This window comes from Neodiprion lecontei, chromosome 1 (assembly GCF_021901455.1).
Source record: "Neodiprion lecontei isolate iyNeoLeco1 chromosome 1, iyNeoLeco1.1, whole genome shotgun sequence".
NCBI classification, from domain to species: Eukaryota; Metazoa; Arthropoda; class Insecta; order Hymenoptera; family Diprionidae; genus Neodiprion; species Neodiprion lecontei.
In genome coordinates, this window is record NC_060260.1 from 25,218,985 (window position 1) to 25,241,711 (window position 22,727).

At 39.9% G+C, this 22,727-nt stretch overlaps 2 protein-coding genes across 10 annotated transcripts; one reads left to right on the forward strand and one right to left on the reverse strand.

Moving 5' to 3' along the window:
• Positions 1-2,417: 2,417 nt before the first annotated feature.
• LOC107223846 (synaptic vesicle glycoprotein 2B) lies at positions 2,418-15,677 on the reverse strand. Of its 9 annotated transcripts, none has more exons than XM_046739429.1 (12): positions 15,469-15,676; positions 8,492-8,545; positions 8,164-8,325; positions 7,651-7,777; positions 7,251-7,372; positions 6,256-6,500; positions 5,739-5,914; positions 4,756-4,939; positions 4,579-4,693; positions 3,813-3,972; positions 3,578-3,705; positions 2,418-2,620 (listed from the first exon to the last, which is right to left on the reverse strand). In XM_046739429.1, exons 1-12 carry the CDS (start codon positions 15,521-15,523, stop codon positions 2,568-2,570), a joined length of 1,581 nt encoding a protein of 526 aa, XP_046595385.1. In that variant the 5' UTR covers positions 15,524-15,676; the 3' UTR covers positions 2,418-2,567. The 9 variants fall into 9 exon arrangements, 7 of the variants coding, with proteins under 7 accessions (XP_046595385.1, XP_015519154.1, XP_015519155.1 ...); XM_015663668.2 differs by having other exon boundaries at positions 7,651-7,813; positions 15,469-15,675; XM_015663669.2 differs by lacking the exon at positions 15,469-15,676 and adding an exon at positions 8,632-9,979 and having other exon boundaries at positions 7,651-7,813.
• Positions 15,678-17,177: 1,500 nt separating this feature from the next.
• LOC107223836 (brachyurin-like) lies at positions 17,178-22,238 on the forward strand. The gene is made up of 6 exons (XM_046739460.1): positions 17,178-17,445; positions 19,130-19,296; positions 19,745-19,914; positions 20,241-20,342; positions 20,408-20,553; positions 21,706-22,238. The coding sequence occupies exons 1-6, from the start codon at positions 17,392-17,394 to the stop codon at positions 21,880-21,882; spliced, it is 816 nt and encodes a 271-aa protein (XP_046595416.1). The 5' UTR covers positions 17,178-17,391; the 3' UTR covers positions 21,883-22,238.
• The last annotated feature ends 489 nt before the right edge of the window (positions 22,239-22,727 follow it).

Below are 22,727 nucleotides of genomic sequence, written 5' to 3' on the forward strand. Positions count from 1 at the left end.
GCTGGAGAACTTGCGGTCTATGTGACGGAGTAATTAACAGGAACCGTAAACTACCGGGCATAATGCTTAGCTTATAGACCCACCGTTCGTTCACTTACCACTCGACTTGGAACCCTGCCGCGCGTTACAATCGCTAGTTATGCACAGGTTGAATGCCGTTCCAGATTACGGCTATGGGGAGACGTATACGTATGTATGTAAACTCGCGTAGGTACGGTAAAGTCGAGCGATGAATCGACCGAGGTACAAGAGTCACGGAAACTCCGGAAATCCTGTGGAAGAAGCCTTGGGAAGGTGAATGAATCGCGTCTTGGACGTCTGGGAGGTGTTGCGAATTCACGGACTGATCGTAAAAATCTTTACACGATTGACGTGATTGGGATGAAGATTCGGGAAAATGTTGGAAACGTGAGAAAGTGGAAAGATTAGATCGATGAGGTCAGAAAATTGTTGACAGAATCGAATCAACTGTGCTTAAATACCGCAGAAAGTTATGGTGATATATTATGCTCGGAGGGTTTCGTTATTCGCTTGGAAAAGTTTTTCACTTCGTCTGAGGAATAGAATAAAGACCGTTTTCTTAGTTGGAAAATAATTTTGTTGAAAAGCACGGCGGATTATAATATCAAGGGAAAAGTTTTTCAGAAAGCTTTTCAATGAACCGCATGGTATATTCGTATACTACAAACAATTTTACCATCCAAAGCTTATGGCAATTCGACAATAAACGCAGAGTGTAATTTATAATGATAGGATATTTTGTTTCACGACCAAGTACTTTCGTCATTGCCCCGAAGTTTTGAGATGTTAATTGGATTATTTTTAGTAAGTTGTGCCCGCTGATTCTTATCGGGAAAATACTGGATTTTCAGCGCAAGGAAATAATAATAAGGGAGTTCTTTTCCAGTAGTCTGGTATAAGCGGAATTAGCCTGATGTATCATTTCGCCAATTTCACGTCCAACTTTCCGAAAACTTGGGAGAAAATAATCACCGTGCTGTTAATTCCTCGTTTGTGAAATCGCTTGAAAAATTATTCCTACAAAAATGAATAACAGCCGACGGGAATAAACGAACTTTATATTACGCAGCCGAGTCATGTATTTAGATTTCTTGGCACATTCTCTCGCATTTTTAAAGCACTGAATGTGTAACGCGCAAGCAGCTTTGCGTATCAGCTTTGAAAAATACTACCGACTAAGATTCCATTGTTGTTTTCGCGACGTTTTCCCACGAAAGCGAAGAGCAATAATGGCTCTCACCCGTTTACCAAATGTACGCAAACTGCGCGCTTTGCATACGAAATAAGATTCCCGACCGCACGTCGCGTATTATCGGTCACAAAAATCGCAAATCCACCCTTCGATTGCCGCCAGGATCTACAGTCACTTTTTTCCTTTCTCTATTTTCCATAAGATTATTACCGGATTTCAGTGTCGGGTCCCAAACCGCATCGCTGGAATGCTTTCTGAATTCAAATTCTACGCAAACCCTGCAATTCAAGCCAATTGTGCACTGAGAAACGTTTCATTTATTATGGTCACTAGAAAATTCTAGTAAGACGAGCGCGTCGTTGCAATTACGATCCAGATGTCGTTGGAATTACAAGAAAATGAGGTACACCAACTAAAACTCTAATCCGTGCTAAAACTTGAAATAGAATTATAGTAACATGAAAAAACAAATTACGCGATTCCCTTATTTTACCGGAAAGATAGTAAATCCAACACTAAATTTTTTCCGCGAGTGACCATGATTCCAAAAAATAGTAATATATATTCTGAATTATCTGGTCACTGCTAAGAAACTTGTTTTCATTTCGTACCCAAAGTCCTATTTTTCAGTTACGGTGAGAAAATTAAAGTACTAATCACACTTGTAAAACTTTCTCTCGGTATAAATAACAGACGCACGTGTATGGCTGATAACAACTAGTGACACTATTTTCATCGAGTATCACGCCAATCAACAGTTTTCCAACTTTTATTTCGTTCACTTCCACTGCTGTTCGATTCCCCGCATAAACCAGAGATGCATTGTACGCACCCACGTATGACAAACAAATGGAATACACGTATTGAAAATCGATGGCATCTCCGTATTTGTGTATCACCCTTCTCTCGCTATCGCTATTTTTCGCTTTGACAATTTGTGGTTCACGCTGATGGTACAATTGTGAAAATAAATGGCGACACGACAATATTATTGGACGATGCGAGAATACCTGCGTGTATTCGTTCACGTTAGGAAAATTCATCCATGACCGTGCTACCTCAATCGATGTTTGGCTGACGATCGTTTTATAATCAAACCCACATTTCCGACACCTTGATAAAATTTTTCTTGCAGTTATTATCACCTCGGCGTAAACAATTGCAGCTATGCATTATCCAGTTTCAGTCGCAACAATATCTTGTCTGTGTGTAAAAAATATTTTATTCACTGCTCTAACTGCATATACGTGCAAAGTGCAGTTAATATCACTAATATTGTCTCTATTTACAATTTGTTATTTTCCAAGATTGCTCGAATGCCTGATAAATATCCTCAGTCATCAGCACCCTGCTGCTACGGTAGTTTTCCCGAATATTTTGACAGGAATATTGCCAGCACAAAGCACACTGAAACACATAAATCAACCTCGATGATTAACCGATATTAAGGATAATAATTGTTTATCTATGGGCCGTTGTTCCGTCATAAAAAACACATTTGACATCTCCTAACATCGTTTTTCCTGTGCCTTTGCGAGCCTCTCTCAACATCTTTCAGGGACGCGAACGGGAATTAAAATATAATTGGTTGGATACAAGAAATTTACTTCAGGAACAGTGCAAGCCGTGGTGTGCACGCAAACGCTGCTGCTTTCAAGAAATTACAGTAAAGTAATGACAGAGATGGATGAATTTTATTACCTAGGCACGAAACTAGGCGGCACACCAAGAGCATAAAGAAGTCGGGACTAAATAGTGTAGAATTAACCCCGGAACGGTAACGGGGGATGAAAAAACAACCCTCGTGAATTTAAATTTCCCGCCGAAAGATAACAGCTTATGTTTTCGATTCGAGATACCGACCATGATTCAATTTCATTATCCGAGAGTAAAAAAAAGTGTTTTGGCCCGAGTGATTCTTCACTAAAAGACAAAGAACATGAGACCCTGTAAGATCCTGGACCATATCATCTATGCGAGAGATGAAATTTACAAGATTGGGGCAAGAAAAAAATAACTTTACCGTTCTAGTGTTAAAAAGAAGGCACGAATGCGATGCTTTTGAAAATACGATGTAACAATGTGACTTAATTCGGAAATATTATTCCAACTTGTGAACGTTGACTCGAACCGTTTCCACCCTTAAACGAGTTCCAAGTCAGCCGGTATAACAAAAACAACAATCTCTCGGTGACCCACTCGCTGCGGAGCAAACACTGTAAACTGGAAAGCTTAAAGTGTCGCATTTCGCGTGAATGCACCAAAGTTCTTGGCGCAATCCGGGGGTGTTCGGTGCACGTGCTTTGGGGTGTATTTCGAGCGGGTATATAATACCGCAGTGCATGTGCCGTTCCCGTTACTCACACGTGAGAAATCCACCGATGTAGTAGAACGGGGCGTCGCAGGATACATTTAGAAGTATAGGAAACAATAAATTTCCAGTCAGTGCTCCGAATCTGCCCGTCATCAGGGTGACGCTTACAGCGGTAGCTCTGCAGAGGAGATGACAACATGCGAGGGAGAAAGAGTAGTGTTGGGTAAAAACCATCTCCAGGATTATCAAACGGATGGAGGAGTTATTTCACCGTCCGAAACCTACCTCAGGCTCGTTGGGACGACCTCGATTATCATCGAGGTTATCGCGTTCGTCGATATACCCGTAAGTGCGATAATCGCCGAACAAAGTACGAGGAATATCGTCGTCGACGGTGAGAAGCTCAAACCCAGATAACACGATCCTCCGGACACCAGAGATACCACTGCGAAAAGAACCGTGATACACCTTCAACAAGTGTCCTGCCGCGAATATAAATGCGACGGAAAAATGAGAACGGGGCGAAAATCAACGGTTCAAAAATTTATGCCAGACCATTTGTTGAGACGTCATTTGCATACGAAGCGAGAGCTGAATTTGCGAAGAAAAACTTTAAAGGCAGATTCTTTCAGCGAGATCGAATTCAATCAATTTCTGTTTAGTTTACTTTTTCGAACCTTGATTTCACCGCTTCTTCGATTTAGGTAAGTATCTATCCGTGACACATTATCAAGTATAAATATGTAGATGAACCTCGGTAATGGAATAGCGTATTATAATATTTCTTTTTTTTTTTTTGTTGTTTTTCGTTGTCGTATATGTTCAACTTATTCACATTACTAACAAACCGATATCATCGTTAAAGATTAGGAAAGAAAAAAGAGCAAATCGTTGATGGTAGTCAGTCATTACCAAAAACTGAAAGGTTGATTTAAACGTGTTGTGTAGGATGCAAAAATAGACTCCACCTCTTTCCGAATAAAAAGAAAAATAAAAAAAAAAAAAAAATGACAAGAAGTGTCTTGTGACCAAAACACCTAAAAGGTCTTACGCAAAATGCTTTTCTTCCCGACCTTGTTGACGATGGCCCCGACTAAGAAAGAGCCCGTAACTGCGGACGCGGCAATGATGGTAGCATTGGTATAAACTGTGGTTGAAACAATCATCTGAAAAGAGAAAAACCGAATAGCACGGAGACCCAGCAACTATGAATATAAGAAAAACTCACCGTAATGCAAGTCTCGGTTCTATTGCCAAGAGCAAGAGCCGCCTGGGCACCAAAAGCTTCGATGGCTTGGACGTTAAGTTTTTCACAAATTGTCGGCACGATGGGAGAGTCGTCCGACTCCTTGGGGTCGAAGTTGTTCAGAATAACGATTAGCTGGGGTAGCCACGATTTCATTACGTGCATCCTTTGGGCAGAAATTTAATTACTTCCTCCGAGGGAAACCGCCATGATTAAGCGAGCTCTACAGTCTACGTGCACCTTCTGCGCATTGACCGGAATGAAAAGCCTTGAGAAAATAAATATCCGCGGGATTCAAAGTCGATCCTCGTTGTGTCGAAGAATCATCTCTGCTGTTGCATTGCTGCTGAGTATGTTCATCGTTTCTCAGAAAACGTTTCTCGACGCACCCGAAAGTCGAGAAGTTAAAGCAATTACGAACCGTTTCACCCTGGCTGTAACCATTAACTTAAGGGTGCTTGCTAACCGCGTGCCACCGTGATATAAGGTTAATAGAAAGGCATCATCGGTGGTCTTGAAGACTTCGTCGTGATATCGCACGCATAGAGGCGGGTGGGAAAAAAATTCATACCAATAAAGCTTCGCAAGTTTTTTTTTTTCCGATAAAAGGATTACTTATTTTATAGCAATCGTACAACGTTGAGCCAAAATTTGGTCAGGCGCTTCTGATACTCATTGCAACGAAGTATAAACCAAGAAAATGAAGCACAATTCAATCAGCACCTTACGTTTCGAATGACTTCGTTGCTATATTGCAAAAGTATTTTATTCCCCATTCTTAGCGCCATTTTTGAAACGTCACGAATAGTATTCCCAAGTTTTTGATCTCCAAAAAAAAAAAAATCATGACTCTGGTTCGTATAACCCAAAATTATAGGTTCTGTACTCAAGAATTTCCAGAAGCAGCTCATTAGAAAATCGCCGAGTATTTGAAATCTACAGAAAGAACGATATAGTTTACTCACCCGGTCATGCTTGCGAAAATAATCACATTGATGGTGAATAGAGGGAAGATATATGGTGTTGGGAAGAGGAATTTCATGCGATAAAAACTTCTCCGCAATCCATCACGAGATGATCTGTTCGCTGGTTCCAATGGCGTTTGAAGCTTGGCCACGTTCTCTATTCGCAAAATTTTCACCTGTGGAGTGAAAACATGTCGTGTAAACGAGCTTGCAGCTATTTTGCGACGCGTCAAGTCGCAAGCGTGCAAATTTTCATGCCCATTGATGCGCAATTGCTTTATCAGCTGTATTGAACGGGCAGCAGGCTGTTAATTTCGAGTTAAAACGACGGAGTTGTATCAGCAATTGTTAACACGTCAACAGGTAGAGTTTATAACGTTTGCATTTCGTCAAATGTAAATACGCACGCGTTTACACGTATCTACCTATTTGGAGAAACAATGTTTGATCCGTGAATCTACTTCGATATATCAATTACAACGAGTTGGCCGGGCAGAGCAAGCGTGATTCAGTTTACCGGATAATCGTCCTCCGGCTTTCCAGTGTTCATCGAATACATTCGTCGAAATACTTTGAGAGCCTCCTCCGATCTCCCCTTGGTCATGAGGAATTTCGGACTCTCTGGAAAGCTCCACATCGCCACGAATCCCAGAAACGGTGGCAGTGCGCAGATCAACAAAAATATTCTCCAAGCGTCAAAGATCAGCGAATTGTTGAATAGCGAAAACGACCATGTCCGGGGCAACACGGCTCTGGACAATGCTGCAGAAATGACATTCAATCGTATTTCAAATTCGCGATTTACTGTCGCAGTGGAAAGCCTTTTGGTGTTGGGAGACGAATCGGCCATCTGAATCAAAAGTTAGAAAGTGAGAAAAAAAAAACTTTTTGAAAAAAACCTCCGGCAACGTTATTTGCTACAATCGTAGCGTACAAGAATGAAGCAACAATTATTTCATGTAATAGAAAAGAGTACGTCCAAATTTGAATAACTTAAGCCGTACGATACTAATTATCTGTCACAAGGTTGTGATTAGAAACTTCAAAACGATCAGACTCTGGTTTTTTTTATCATCCGATTTCAATGTTGTTGGGCTTGTTTTGAATTAAGACATGCTGAGATGAATAGATTTGTCTAGCAATAAGTACCGTACAAAAATATTTATATTTACATAAGATTTCTTTTTAAGAAGCTTTTTCAGACAATTTTTTGGGTGATCTGATCAACGAGAAAAATGAGTCTAGAAACATCAGAAGAATCTGATAAAAAAAAAAAAACGCGAGTGCAATCATTTCTATCGTTGTAATCATAATACCTTTTGTCAAATTGACGACGTCTTAGTTAACTTTTGTTATTCGAATTCACTCAGATTACTTTCCATTACACAGTGTGTTCCATCACATCAGTCGACTTCACTACAATTGGTGCAAATAACATTGTCGGAGATTGTTCAAACGGTTCCTTCCCCAACTTTTGATTCGTCGTCAAAATATCGTGTAAACAACGATTACCTGGAACCGCGACGTTTCCCAGGGCGAACAGCGATCCCGTCCACATAAGAACTCTGCTCCGATGACGTTCGCCGTGAAATTCAGCGATGTACGTCATCAGGATAGCAAAAGGACCGCCAACGCTGAAACGAGATGAAGTTAGGGTTAGCGATAAAGAGATGGGTCGTCTGTTGTTTGTGATTTCCTCCGGTGTCCAGGGTCCTTACACCGTATTCGTAAGGGTTGGAATCTGTCGTTTGTCACAGAGTATTTTGGCTGAGTGAGTGGGAGTGCTTTTGTGTCATGACGGAGAGTTCTGCTGTACTAATTTCGTACAAGCTTGCCCTTCCTGCCCGTATGGTTAATTTGACGGCGAGAACTACGCCTAATTACACGTCAAACAAGTTGATGATCTACTCACATTATACCGCTGGTGAATTTGAACGACAGGTAAACGTAGTAGCTCTGGGCGGCACTGCCAAAGACGTTGCAAAGCGTGTCTGAGATCAGGCCGAAGAGCAAAAGGTACTTTCTTCCTATATGGTCCGCTATAAAGCCCCACACAACAGCGATGCATATCATTCCTGAAAGAGGGAAATCCTGTTCTTTTCCCATATCGCGCGACTCTCGCCAGTGCTCGTGACCGCGTTAAATTTAATAATAAAAACACTCCAAGGCAGAAATGATTCCCTCTCTTTCTCTCTTTCTCTATATTTATGTAAATTCAAAGCAATGCGGATGAAGGCAACGAACATCTTCTGGATAATCAGAAACTGTTCACGAATCGCGAATGAAAATGATATAAAAGCACTGGCTACATTCCCACTTGGACAGTGTAATGTTAGTGAAATTGCAACACCGGGAGGAAAATATTATTGCACTAAATAGCGTGTGTTTTGTTCTCGCATTATTTGGATCAGCCGATTCTACGTACCTGCGTAAGTACTGGCGGCCAATAACCCCTTTCGAAAAAGGCTTAGATCAAGCTCACACTCCGCCGATGGCATGATGAATGCGGTGGTCGAAGTGTCGAAGACCGTTGTCCATCCGGCCGGAATCGCCGCCATCAGAAGAAGCACGTTGAATAGTCCATACCCTAAATATTTCCACGTTTGCATGAATGTACGACCATGGGACATTACTCGAAGGCATTGGATATGTAGAAGAAAGGTTGAAAAAAAATTAAGAAACTTAGCAGACCGTAATTACGTGTCGCAGAACAAATTCGCGCTAATGGGGATAATGAAAATTGAAACACTCACCAGTGGCCGATACCGCAGTTTCAAAGTCTACCGCAGCTTCCGCGCTCTCGTTTTCTGCGGATTGTGTAAATATTTAATTTTGTTTTAGCCGGATAGATGAGGGTAATTTTGTCATTCATTTAACCCCGTATACTTCTCACCAGGTACTCGAGGCACAGATTCCCTGTCGCCATTAACTTCCATATCCGACTTAACGCGCGCTGATTGAAAAATTCTTTACTATCTTAACGCGTACTGTCTGTTGGATGATGGTTTTAAAAATCTAACGCTCGAGTAATAATGCTCGGATTTTTACGAATTGGTTGTTCATGAAATCTCTGCTACGTCATTTTCGGCTAAATTTAACGCGGTCAATCCTTTGATTCCGCGATATTCTCGAATTCATTTGATCCGTATCACGAGAAAAATATTTTTTCTCCGCAACCTGAACTCTGGACCATAAAATGAGTACCTAAATTAAATATCAATTTAGCGAAGAGATCCGACTGGCTGAAAAATACGGCAGGATAATTTTCGTCGATGCATAATCTGCAGTCAGTCACGTGGTCGCGCAGTGTCTTTGTATTGATATCTTTGCTTGAGTGTAAAAATCTGTAGTCTCACTGTCAGAGATAAAATTAATCGCTTTGCCATTCAGAGAATGTATCTGACATTTGGTATTTATTTAAGAACGTCAGTGACAATCTTTTGTTTCGAAAACAAATAGGATCTGGATTTGAAATGTGTATATCGCAGGTAAGAAACAAAAGAATTTTCTCACAAGCTCGAAAAGTAAAAATCAGAAAGGAGACACGAAAGTCACTTTTCGGTAATAATAAATAGAAAAATACATGCAGCGTAATGAAGTATCGAGATAAGTTTAAGACTCCAATTAGCGTGCGCGTTCTTTTGTTCGTTTTAAACGCAATCCTACATATTACATCTTTCCCGTTCTTTTATCTCAACGACGCGAATACCTATCCGAGGATGAGCTTTCATACACGATCGTCATCAATTACCCCGCACTTTGAAATCTCGTTTTAAATGCCAAGGATGAATTACACCGGCTATAACTCAAGATTTCCACGAGTTTGGCCCAGTTTCGTAGCCAACTAAAACTCGAATAGCAAATCTATAGACACTGATGGTCCAGCATTCCACTGTCTTCCATCTCGGTTCTCGTGTACTGTGAAAAATCTTTTCCAAATCAATTTTAACGGCGCTAATTATACTACACGCGAATGCAACCGATTAAACCATTTCGATGAAATTCTTCTTCACTCTTGTAATGTAAATTTCGCGATCAGTAACACTTCGCAGAATCCGGCAACTACGCTAATTTCCTTAAACTTTTCCACTTTGCACTTTTTACCAGTAGGGTTTTAGATGAAGATATCTTAACGCAGCTTTACGGCTCGAGAAGCAATCGGCATCCACCCTACGCATAGCTACGCAACCAACTGCGTCCTCATGTTACTCCAGTTTAGTTTACCAGTTGACAGTTTCGCTCCTGACTTTGCTGTGACAGGTGCGAGGCCAACAATGCGACGCCGTTATATTAAGATTTAGAGCCCCTAGATTTTCAGATAAGCCTCTAGCTGCTGCTTCCACGTGCGTATAATTGCACTCACGATCAGACAGCAGCAGCCGCTGCAACCGTTCATTCTCAACATTCCAGCCGATTGGTAGCTGTGATGGCTTGTGCAATTTTTAATCAGCATTCTTTTCAGCTTTAACCAGATTATACGAGCAAAGCGTGAGGCTATTATAATCGCACTCATCTCCCGCAAATGAAAATTATCACAGTTCATATAATGACGGTATATCTTAATATGAACGTAGATGCTATCGTTGAAATCTTTGATTATATCACACGATTTTCCGAATGGTAATAAAATCACCTGCACGCTCGACGCAACCCTTAATAAATTCAGGAGTTCCTCGAAAATGGATTACCGATAGCAAATTAAACCAGCTGGAAATATTTCACGCTGTTCGTCATGCTTTGACGATCATTTGTCTAGTTGGTCGTTGATTACTTTAATGAATAGATTTATCGCGTTTCCTCCAATTCCACTTCCAAGTGCCATAAGCCCATCAGGCTAAAATTTGGAACAACGTAGTTATCAAACCTTTATTCTGTTCTGATGTTCTGATACGCCGTATTTAGTTGAGCGCATCTATGCAAATGTTTTGAAATTTGTGTATTCTGTCAGTAGGAGGATGTGGCAATCGTCTGACGGCCGTCTGTAGCACTCTCTGAGTATTAATCTTTCTCTTAATTAACTGCTTTGATGAATGTGTACATCATCACGACCGCGGCTGCTTTGTACAAACATCGACTGCGGTGAGACTGAATCAAAGTCAAGTACCGGCTGTGGCCTCTCTATGGTTACCTTCAGCTACATATGTGTATGTTAAAAGTTGTACAACTACACCATCCATTATTGGAGAAAAACTCTATCAACGCAGCACTGATTTATACACCTACCAAACAAAGTAAACTTCAAATTTTGGATTACGATCAGTTCCTGACGTTTTTTGAAGCTTATTGAAGCTTGCTACTAAAACTGGATCGTGGCGTATAAGTATAATTACTTTAAAGAAATTGTAAAATGAAAACATAATCGACCACGATATTATCATAAGCACAATTATTTTCCTTTATTTTCACTCCGACTAAACTTCTTTGCACTTTTTTAGTTCGCATGTTTTTTCGGAAGATTCTCTGACTTGCTTGCCTTGTCGAATTGTCTGCATGATGATTCCTACAGGTATAAGTCAAGAATGAGAATAATTAGAACTGCGGTATTTGGAACTGAGTGTTGATAAAAGTGGGATAAAGTTTGCGTCGTTGAATAATATATTTTTGATGAGTGTTTTTATCGCTTCGACCACGAGGTATAGTTCTTATCAAATATCTTTACAGTCCTTATCAACGGACATGTCTCGACGAATTATTTGGCAAGCTTGCAAATATAGACTTGAGAGAAAAGGTTCCGAGCACGACCACCATATCCACCATGCATAGACGCTTTCGCACGTCTTTGAAATGTTCGTAACTCATCGTCAGCATTCTCAGACGATAATTTTAACACCCCGTCATAAACATCAACCAGTTACCGTCCCACGACTAGTGTAGCCGTTGGATTAGGTGATAGTTATCAAACGTAAATATAAAAAAACTAAATACGTTGTCACCGACATGCATGCGTGTATTCGTAAAAGGTATAACTCAGGTGACTTTGAATCCATGAAAGATGGCTCCACTTTATAGATGAGTTTACCCACGTTTGAATATCTCCTAGGACGCCTACTTCGTACAAATTAAATGGTTAAAAATTCATCAAAGAAATCATTATTTATTTTTCTTCCAAACTAATTGCAGTGTCAGCAGCTGAATAAGCGTGTAAATTTTTCCGACTGCCCAAACTATAATTTCTATGTTTGCTTCGAATGTCGATGATCGATTAAGTTTCAATTTTGACCAGACTGGTGAGTGATAAATGTTTCAGATTCATATTCATACATTTTTTACTGAAGGCAGTTTCAAAGAAATGTAGACTCGGTCAGTAACTAATTCAAAGATCTCCGTCGGTATATGAGAAACCTTCAGTGATCGAGATCGTTGAAATTTATACCGACTGTCAGAACTGTTCATTATTTTAAAATAAATACCAGCACGGTTGATTATACGGGTTACATATTACAGTGCTCGTTTTAAAAAGAGTGAAAGACTAAACTTAATCTACTACTCATTTGAGGACGCATCATCGGAAATTTACTTGCCGGTTCTTTTTTTTTTTTTGGGACAGCCTAAATTAGAGAGCCAAATTAAGAACTTTCACATATTAAAATCTGCCAATCGTAACGTTATCGAAGCTTAGCTGTTTTCCAAAGAAACGAAAATGTGGAGCTTTTCTCATACCATCGAATTGCTTGATAATTTTGTTTTTCATTCAATTGGAACAAGATAAAACGTGAGTTGTAGCTTGCACGTGATTCCTATTAAGGTGAAAGTCACTCTGAATTTGATTTAGGAGCAATCATTTGATGCTTCTTTATAAAATTGCATAATATTTACTATTCATTAGATTTTTTAGTTGGCATTATTTTTTAGTTTAATATAAATTGATGGCCTAGTTGAAAGTTATATGTACACTTTTTAGGATACCTGATATTGAAATTAATACCTACGTTTAAAGATCATGCAATGTAATTCGGTATTTCATACCTTTTATAATATCTACAATATCATCAAAATGATCCATAATAACTCGTGAAATGTGCTTTAATGACAAAAGTAGAATATCGTATCTGATTATTACGCTATTAAAAAAAAATCAAAAATTCGATCCGTTAACACTAATCGCGATGCGCGTGATGAGATCGGTTAAAATTTTTCAAGGCTGGAATTCCAAAACTCGGAAGCTTTTTCAAGAATCATCGGTTATACTCAAATTTCCCCCGGATACTTCGATAAAATTTGATTCAAAATTTCCAAAAACATATGTTTCTACTAAGAAAGGTTGAATTGAAAGATTTAATAACTGATTAAGAAGCTTGTAGATACATGCGGGGAAAAAAGTCGATTTTTTATTACGACAATTCTGGTGCATAGATTGTCAATTTGTCATGCATTTTAAAAAAGATTGACCTTTATTCCAAATTTATTCCGAACTACATCTTTGCGCAGGGATTGATCGATACAATAATTTTCAACCAGAATTCAAAGGCGATTTTCAAAACCATTCCAGCGAATCAGTAACGCGTGAAAGTCGCTCCCGGGTTAGCTAGAATATAGGTATCGGACTTTCATTAAATAGTAGGTATAAGGTATATATAGGCATCGCCTCTCATAAAATAGTTAGGGTCACACTCAAGTGCCCATCAAAGATCACGCGGACATTACGCCAAGGAGCTTGTTGTACTACAACGCAATCGACATTCCGTATCAGGAATGAAGATCAAGTATCGAACAATTACGTCGAAAGTGTAGCGCTGGAAGCAGTAGCGAATCAATTATGTCTGTTCGTTTATTATTAGGGTTAATTGAACGTCTCGTTCAACGTCGGGCATTCAATAATTTCACCGTATATAAATCAAACTATTTGCGAAACGAAGGTTCAGATTCACGCAGATTCACGCCGATTGCACTTGGCGTGCGCGTTAATTGGAAAGTCGAGAGATTGTTCAATTACATGCCGACTAAACCGCATTCTCGCAGTTTGCTTATCATGAGCAGTCTCGATGAACGACGGGAACGAGGAATTGAGAGTGGAAACGAAAATCCACTGGGATTGCATTTGCCTATCGGACTCGATTCCGCTTCAAGATATGGATTTCAGTCTCCGTAAAATGATAACACACACCTGGTCTCTCTCTAAACAGTTTGTTTTATTGTCAACACTAGTTCACAGCGTTGTATATTGTGGCCAGAACCCGGTTTAAAACGAACCTGAAATCAATTCAGCCCTACTATGAAACATACATCATGTATTTTTGTGCCGCTAATAATATGCCACCTCTACGAATAAAAGCTCCAAATATTTGAGTTGATGAACATACTCCTTGTTTCAAAGTACGTAGAATTACCCGGAAGTAAAGTTTCTGTTTACTCGGATAAAACCCTGCCATGTGCAAATGCGTCAGACTGAGAGTAAACAGAATTTTAGGAATTGATTTTGACACCGGGAGGGATGAAGAACCGATTCCAAACTTGCGGTAATGATTAATTGACTCATGTAATGGTAGTCCTTGAATCAAGACATATTTCTGAGCCATTCTTAGTCTCGGCCAGACTTGATCTTGATTTTTTCAATGTCGAATGGACGCATTACTTGGCTGAGAATCGCTGGAGAGAACGGCTCGTCAATCAACTGACTACGTGACTATACAGTGTAGTATAATTGACGCGTGGCGTGTGTTTGTAAACTTTGTTTGCGGTCATTTGTATCCCGGAAATCATGCGGCTGCAGCATCATTGAGCCCGCAAAAAATTGGACTTTGATTGAATACACTGATTGTGAGAGAAATATTTAGTTCCGGTTACCGCTCGGTCCTTAACTATTTTCATCTTTTACCACAATCGAAAAATATAGTTCTAGGTACAAAATGAAGATTAGTTTTCTAGCTGTTACCGGAAAGTCTGGTATCCGTTACTATTCTTTCTCATTACGATCAGTGTTACTATATTTTCTTGTATCTGTAGCGAAAATTTAACGTTTGTGCAACAATAAATTGATGTTGAAGCCTTATTTAACTAAAAAATTTCAGTGAACCGAACAAACTGATTTTGCGTTGCAATTACCAAAAAAGGAGCGACAATAGAGCAAAATGGTTACGCGTACCTCGGTTTTCGTAATTCCAAAAATATTGAAACAGTTTTTTTTTTAAAGATACCTGTTTTACTGAATTTTTCTAGTTACTGTAACAAATGAAATTTTTCGCGGTGTACTTTGGTACCCGATGAGATAGGTGGGCATAGAAAACCTTAGTGATATACCTTAATTCGTTTAGACTACATAGTAACACGTGCTTGTCCGAGAAAACGTTTGGTGAAAGTGACGGCACAGTCACGAGACTGTAAGAGAGATTCTCCTTCGGAACTGAAATGACTTATGTGATAAACAATACAATACACAACCTGGCAAATTATTTTTCATGCTCAACTCGAGCCGCAATCTCTGCGAAATGATCTTACGCTGATATGCACGCGCACATAACACGCCAAATGACCAATAAAAATTGCACAATGGTTTCGTAAGAGGAAGTTGGATGAGGTGGGCAACGTAATATGCCTTGGAAAATTGGAATTCATAAGCTTTTGTCGCCGCTTTAACGGCTCCGATATCAATGCCGAATCACGCAACTATTTTTTCAACGCAGATCAATGACCTGGTCTATTCGCGAAGGAAAATGAATGCCGATTGTCCGATTGATTTATATTTAAAAAAAAAGAACGGTTTTGGTACAGATATGATTGAAATTTTACTTACCACGTTCGGCAGTCGATATCACGTGATAACGGGTCTTGTCAACGATCAGGGCCATCTCGAGACCTTGCCGATCTTATTTACACTGTGAAGAAAATTTTGTATCCGCAAACTCTCAACAGATTCACTACAACTACTCCTGCAACCTTAAGCGCCGATCTTCGACTCCGATTTTTTGGCGCGTGCGAAATCGCGGCGCTCAAGTCGTGTATTATAGTGCCAACTATTGTGCCTGAAGCGTACTCAAAGCGCCATCTGTTACGATCTATGCATAGATGAAAAAAGAAGAGGAACAAGTAAGAATGGAGATGTGCTTAGATATTGAAAATTACGGCAGCACTTGAGTCATGGCTGCGGGCAACGGCGGGATTTGAACACTTACGCAAGTTCTGTATTAACACAGCTCAAGCGATATTTTCAATGTCACATCACGTGTGGTCTACGCTATCATCTATTGTTTGGATCTCTAGTCAATGCAAATTTTTCGATGGGTCTTAAACGGTGTTTTTACTACTCAGTGATAGCGGCATTCGGTTGTAAACTTACCTCATATTCAAAGAATTCAAAACAATGAGAAGAAGCATCCAAGAGATTTCGAAGCCAATGCAGTGACGCCTTTTCGAATGGATCTTTGAATTGACGTGTCGAATCTCAGGATTATTTCCCTCTAGAAGTAACAGATCTAGAAGAAGTATGTAGTTCTAGTGGTAATTATTTGAATCGTACGACTGAATTACCGACAATGTTCCCCGATTGTTCACCTCACGAATCCAACACGGCTGTTTAAATATGGATCCAAAAGCCGGTTCAGCGGAGCCCGTTTTTCTTCACAGAAATGACGAAAAATTGGCCAGAGTTTTATAAATTAGATAACGAAATGAAACTGTTATAATTTTTGAACAACTTTTGGCCCCGAATAAACACGTCGTAAGCACTTGTATACTTGGTCGTTAATATATTAGCGCGCGTGACTAGAAATGATAAGGAATTCGCATGGCATAGGCGTACGTGCAAAACATTTCCACAGTTATACCGAAGCGTACATCATGCCGTATCCAATTTCGAGAATACTCTCTTCCATTTACGGTTACATGGGTCTGATTGCAATTTACTGTCTGTTCCTAACCGCATTGATTACTGCGAACGCGTGATGTGGTGCGTAGGAAATTGTTTTCCACCAATTCAGACTTTGATGACTGAAGCTAAATTTAACAGTTTGCGACAAGTGTTGGACTCATCCGAATTGTTCAACGTCTACATTTTCATAAAGGGTGATTGGTGATACGTCGCGAAACTTGAAACGTCAACAAAGAAGGTGTCGTGGAGAGAAGTTTGTGCTACAGAAACTTGGCGTGTCGACAGTCGACATGGAACAAGAAAAAGCTCGTTACTAAGCGAACGATGTTGAAATTTACTCGAATCATTTGACGCGCTTGGATTCATCGCCACTCTCGATATTGGTACTTGATGAACGGCTCAGCCACTCGTGATCCAATTGGTTGTATCAGCGTATGGACGGCAACACTTATCGTTAATTAGAAATTCGATGTTACGCCTATGCCATTCCTATTCCGCGCTATGTCTCAAAGACTCTTTCTCTCTCCGGTGTACAAAAAATTCGCGGCTAAAACTCGTTCGCATCATTTATGCAAGCTTGTATAATAATATACGCATGTATCTGATGCATTGTTTTTTCAATCGCGTACTCAACACTGTCTCCGCCAGTCATTGAGGCAACGAATTTTGCAAACGAAAAATTTGTCCTCTGCATGTAACGTGCAACGTCAAATAAATTGATCTTGCGGCAATCGATACGACCGACAAAAAATATCGGACGTACTCAGTTTATGCTGTTATTTCGTCGTAATGAACGCGAAAAAAAATAAACCGGTTGACTATACGGAAATAAATGTCTGAATATAGTTAATGCCACGCACAAACTATCGCACCGGTACAATGACCGGTCAACGCGATTATCAGGTGAGTTGAACAACTTAAACATCGTTTCCAGATGTAACTGGAACAGCCTAAACTGGTTCACACTCTGCAAAGTGTGTACAAATGTAGGTGAAATGTTTCAATTCTTAAGTAAGAAACAGCGCGATCACTGATATCGAACATCGTGTTGATGGCGAAATGTTTGGCTACGCGGTATTTGATTTAAAAATCGATTACGATAATTTCACACGAGTTGAATCTTTCAGTCTCGTTGCGTAATTAAGAGCAGAGTTTTAAAGTCTGTAATGCCGTTTTCTTCTTCCATACCTAATGTAGATATCTGAAAGAGAACAAAGGCAGACGATGGAAAACTGGTAAGCATGTCGTAGAAGCTGAGCTGGAGATAAAAATATACCCTCTCTGAAGGGAGCAAATTTTCGAACACCTTCTCACCGCGTCGTGTCGTAATTCCGTTCGTTTGCGACACGTCGGGTTTGAGTTGGGGGCGCAAAACAAGGGTAAAATTTTCATTCTAGAGTTCCATTATACCCGCGTCTCTTTATCCGCCGTTCGCTACACGCCATTTACGATCTTCAGCTTAGGGGTATACGTATGTGTCGTACACACCGTCGATAGTGGAAATAAATACCACCTTAATCGCAGATAGCCAAGCACCCGCCGTTTCTCACGTTTCAAGTTCCGTCCTCGTGCTTCCTTGTTTTCTCTGCCTTTCTCTATATCTTTCACGCTCAAATTTCTTGAAATTGATAAGCAGTTGTGCAATCTCATTTGTCCTATATTTCGTACGTTTACCTTGGGAGGAGGTGAGCAGTTAAAAGCAATTTAACTAACTCGAAAACGTAAACGACCAGGAATCCGCATATTTTAGATAACAACGGCCGTACAAGTATAAAAGCTTTTGGTGAAAAAAGGGTTTTCAGTCCCGATAATGCGGTGGCTGTTGGTTGCGTTTCCCGTTCTCTTGTTCTCGGTAATAAAACCCCGTCTGTAGGGTTTCCTATAGCGATTGGGCAAACGCAGTGCGATGGGAAAAACGAAAGTTCAGTTTTAGAAATCACTGCTGCAGCTTCAGAACCGCGAACAATGATTCGTCATGCCCGTTTTGTGTACGCATGCGGCTTTATGCACCTACTCGCGTGCCTTTATTCTTGTAATTTTTAACTTTTGTTCCCATGCTCGCGACTCTCATTGTTGCTTTTTGTCGTTGAAAAATTTACGTGGGCCGGATTCACCTTTTGTCAAATTCTTCCTCTTTTCATGGCGCATTGGCGTTATGGGGTGGGGCTGGACATCTGAAATGGTCAAAATACCGAATTTCCAAAGAGGAAAAAATTTGTTTCATGCAAAAAATGCAAGATGCCGGACTGTCAAAGTATAGAAAGTTAAAATACCGAATCGTTAAAATAAATGACACGGAATAGTCATAATTCTTTGGTTTTCAATACATTACCTTTCTACATTTCGACTATTCTATAATTGGACTACCGATATTTTGAGAATCTACGAATCGGCTTTACGCGTCATTGAAAATTGGACATCGCGACCTTTCTACTTCTGTAGACATTTCACTTTTTTGACCGACGCTCAAATTTTACAGTTCATGATTGCAATTCGCGTTATGCAAAAGTTCGTACAATCTTTTGCTCCGAACTCGGCGTGGAAAACTTTGCACAATTTCTGACCTCGCGTAAAACTTCTATCGTAGATCAACGAGTTCGAAACCTTCGCCCATGAGCGGATCATAGGAGGCCACGATGCAGCTCCAGGAGAGTTTCCTTGGGTTGCAGCGATTTGGGCGGAGGGTATCTTCTTCTGTGGTGGATCCTTGGTGTCGCCATTATACGTCTTGACCGCCGCCCATTGCGTCCACCGGTGAGCTAATTGGATTACTCCAATAAATACTCGCCTAATCCTCGTTGTGCCAATTAGCCGCCCTGGAAATCGGAGTTCGACTCCAAAGGCGCTTATGTTACGCATTTCGTAACGCGGATTAGCTGATATGAAAGGACAGTGAATAATCTAAAGAGTAAATTCGTTCGCATTTCTTTGAGTCTCGTTATAATTTCGAGATGCCACTCATCGAGAGGTCATAAACGAGACGAGTTCAAATATTGTCTGATGATGTCAAGTCGATAGTTCCATAAAGAGAAATATGCTGTCGATCTAACGCCATATGATGTTAACGAAACACTGTCAGCTGATGTTGAATCTTCGAATGGACCTCAAAAACTGTTCTATTACAGTAGTTAGTACCGGTCAATTATGATCAATTTCAACTCCGCCATTTTTTAAAGTACGAACTGTTTTTTCACTGGCGCAGGTTCAGTAATTTTTACGTCATCATGGGGGCTCACGAGCTGTATGTCCGGTCTGAGGCGACGAGGCAAACTAGAAACACGACAACGGTGATCATCCACGAGGATTTCGAGCCAAAGAGTTACAAGAACGACATCGCCCTGCTGCGTCTGAGTATTCCATTTTTTTTAACACGTACGTACGGCGTTCATTTCTGAAGCTATTATCACAAGCCCATCACATTAGCGTTCTGCTCCCCCTTGAGTAGAGGAGAAAAAAAAATCGGGGGTAGGAGAGAGGAATTGCAAGGATGTGAAACATATCATCGAAGAAAATATTATTACCTCCACGGTTGAAACGGTTTACATTTCCGTAAATACAGCTTGTATATATAATACGTCTCAGAATTTGCTATTCGCCCCGCGTTTGCCAATTTTTCAACCCTTTTTACGCCATCGACTGAACGTGGCAGTCGCTCGCCGCTGCCCTTATTCACTGTTTTGATTGAATTTTGATTACAGCTTGGGTAAGAACAATTCGGCTGCCGTCGGCCCTTCGCCGGAAGGACAATACGCTCGACCTCGAAACAGCGACCCTTACCGGATGGGGTTTGGAGCAATATGGTAAGAAATTGCCCGGCCCAACGACGATGTAAATTAACACGCTAATTACGTCGGTGTCATTACAGACGCTCCAGAACTCTCCACTGTACTTCAGAAATTAGATCTCAGGTTAATTTCGAACGAGTATTGTGCGCTGATGTTCTCTCAACCCGACGTCATCGGAAACATTCAACTTTGCGCAAACACGACGAAGGATCGGTCGCCGTGTCGGGTAAGGCAATTGCTGTGTGCCTTGGTACCTTTTTACAGCTTTTGTAATAACAGTTCAAAGCAAACACTCGTCCTGAGTTTTACTCAAGGCGCCAGGGGAATTTCGCCAAACTAATGAAGACGCATCGTCGGAACAATTACGTAAATTCCCCTCGTAAAAACATCTCATTGCATTTCGTCAAATGTTTTATACGAATGTTTTATCGCGGAGAGTGAAATTGAAAGTTGTTTTTTTCTTTCACTTCATCAACGAAGCGACGGAAAAAAGCTCTCTGGTATTTATTCTAGCATACAAAGGGTGCGCCGAACGGGATTCGATGTGTGGGGTATTCTATGTGGACTGGATCACTTTTTGAAAAATATTTTTTTGAAATTTCTTACAATCTTACTAATCAGAACACTGAGGCAAAGCGATTTTTAAAATTATCTTTTCAATGTTATGAAACGAACCGTTTTGGTGGCCCACTTTTTCATAAATGGATACAACGCAAAATCTTGAGTCGTAAGTACGGAATGTGAATTTGAAAAGGTTTCACTTTTCGGCTGTCTTTCTGATGCAGCTTTAGTTCTCACTTGAGTTACAATATTTCAGTCATTTTTCCTGAGGAATTGTCGAATAGTAGTTTTCTGCGAAATGACAGGCTTTTAATTCACTTTTGACAATTGTACCAAATTTTCCACATATTCTGCAAAATTTAAGTAGAAGAAAGTTGTGGAGTGGAAAACATGCGAATTTATACGACAAGACATAAGGATCTCACAACTTTGTACACTTTCGAACCATTTTGGAGTGAAATCATTTCTGCGATTATGCATTTGTTCCACTTTTTCGTTCCTGAATTATTTCAAAGCTGCCACTTTAACCATTTTGAACCAAGTAATCGGTAGTACGATTAAAAAATGTCTAAAATTTTAAACAAACTCAAAGTGTAATATACTCAACGAAAATTATTGTAATTATAATAATTATAATCATGAGTGAATTGACAAGTCTTGAAAATGGTATTTCAATCTCACAATTGTGAATAATTTACCACCAATTTCTTTTAGCAGTAATACTGTTTAATTAACTTTAAGAAAATTTCGCAAACTTTTTGCCAAAATGGTTCAGTTCGCGAAGAATGTTCCACAATCTTTTGTTTTACATTCGCAGGGTGACAGCGGAGGTGCTCTTACTGTGGTTGAACATGACGGACGCAGAACTCAGATTGGAATTGATTCGTTTAGTTCAGGTGCCTGTTCAAAAGGGTACCCGGAAGTGTTTTCAAGGGTGTCTTTCTTCGTACCTTGGCTTCGTAGCAAAATGGGCTTTTTAGCCAACGTCTTGTAGCATATAAATCATTATTTAGTCAAAGTTTTAAATAATTGGTCAGATGAAGATCAGAGTGTCGATTTGCGTGGTCACTTTTCATAAAAAATTAACCAGCTCTTCGCATTTGTAAGGATTTACATTAAAATAATTCAATTGGTTTAATAAGGTAATGGAAAGCTGTGAATACAAATGATCCGTTGAATTTAAGGTTGAACAAATGTTAAGAGTTTCTGAACGCTCTTAAATTTATTTTGTAAAGATTCATTATTTTCATTGAAATTTTTCAAGAGGACCCTAAAAGCTTTCGTTGCTTAAATTTTCAGTAGGTTCATTCAGGTTATTGAAATTTCTGATTTTACACTCTGCAATAGAGATTGACGTTGAATTTGAATTCTAGTGTAAGAGAAAACCGAAAGTTTTAAATAAAGAAATTGTAAGCAAAATTACTCCTAAATTTATTCATGACCCTTAATAATTAGTCCGCAAATCTATTACAGTCGTTTTTTAAAGTCAGCCAGAGAAGTCTAAGTTCAAGGACTTGAGTATTTGTGGCACGCTAAGTGATATTTAAAAACTTTGGCTTCTAGTATAAATAACAAACGTGAATGTACCGTCCACCCTAAAAATAGTAATATCCAAGATCGAGGCTTGTCTCATTAAACTGAAGTACCATTTCCGATTCCCAACCCGGATCAGTCCCAAGTGACACTTATATTAAATTTCACCTAGAGAAAATACGTATTTCTCGAGTTTTACGTAAGTTTCAATGGGTCCTGAATATCGAAGCAGTTTCTTCTGAGGGTAATTTTTTCAAAGCCCGTGCTGCCTCCGCTTTGAGATAATCAGGTTGACCCGGCTGATGA

Coding starts and splice junctions, on each gene's coding strand:
- LOC107223846 (XM_015663668.2), bottom strand. CDS start 15,523: ATGGCCCTGATCGTTGACAAGACCCGTTATCACGTGATATCGACTGCC. Junction 3,973..4,578: donor CGGGAAGAAAAGCATTTTGC/GTAAGACCTTTT, acceptor TTCTTTTCGCAG/TGGTATCTCTGGTGTCCGGA. Junction 3,706..3,812: donor GTCGTCCCAACGAGCCTGAG/GTAGGTTTCGGA, acceptor TCTCCTCTGCAG/AGCTACCGCTGTAAGCGTCA.
- LOC107223836 (XM_046739460.1), top strand. CDS start 17,392: ATGCCACGCACAAACTATCGCACCGGTACAATGACCGGTCAACGCGAT. Junction 19,915..20,240: donor TATTCCATTTTTTTTAACAC/GTACGTACGGCG, acceptor TTTTGATTACAG/CTTGGGTAAGAACAATTCGG. Junction 20,554..21,705: donor AGGATCGGTCGCCGTGTCGG/GTAAGGCAATTG, acceptor TTACATTCGCAG/GGTGACAGCGGAGGTGCTCT.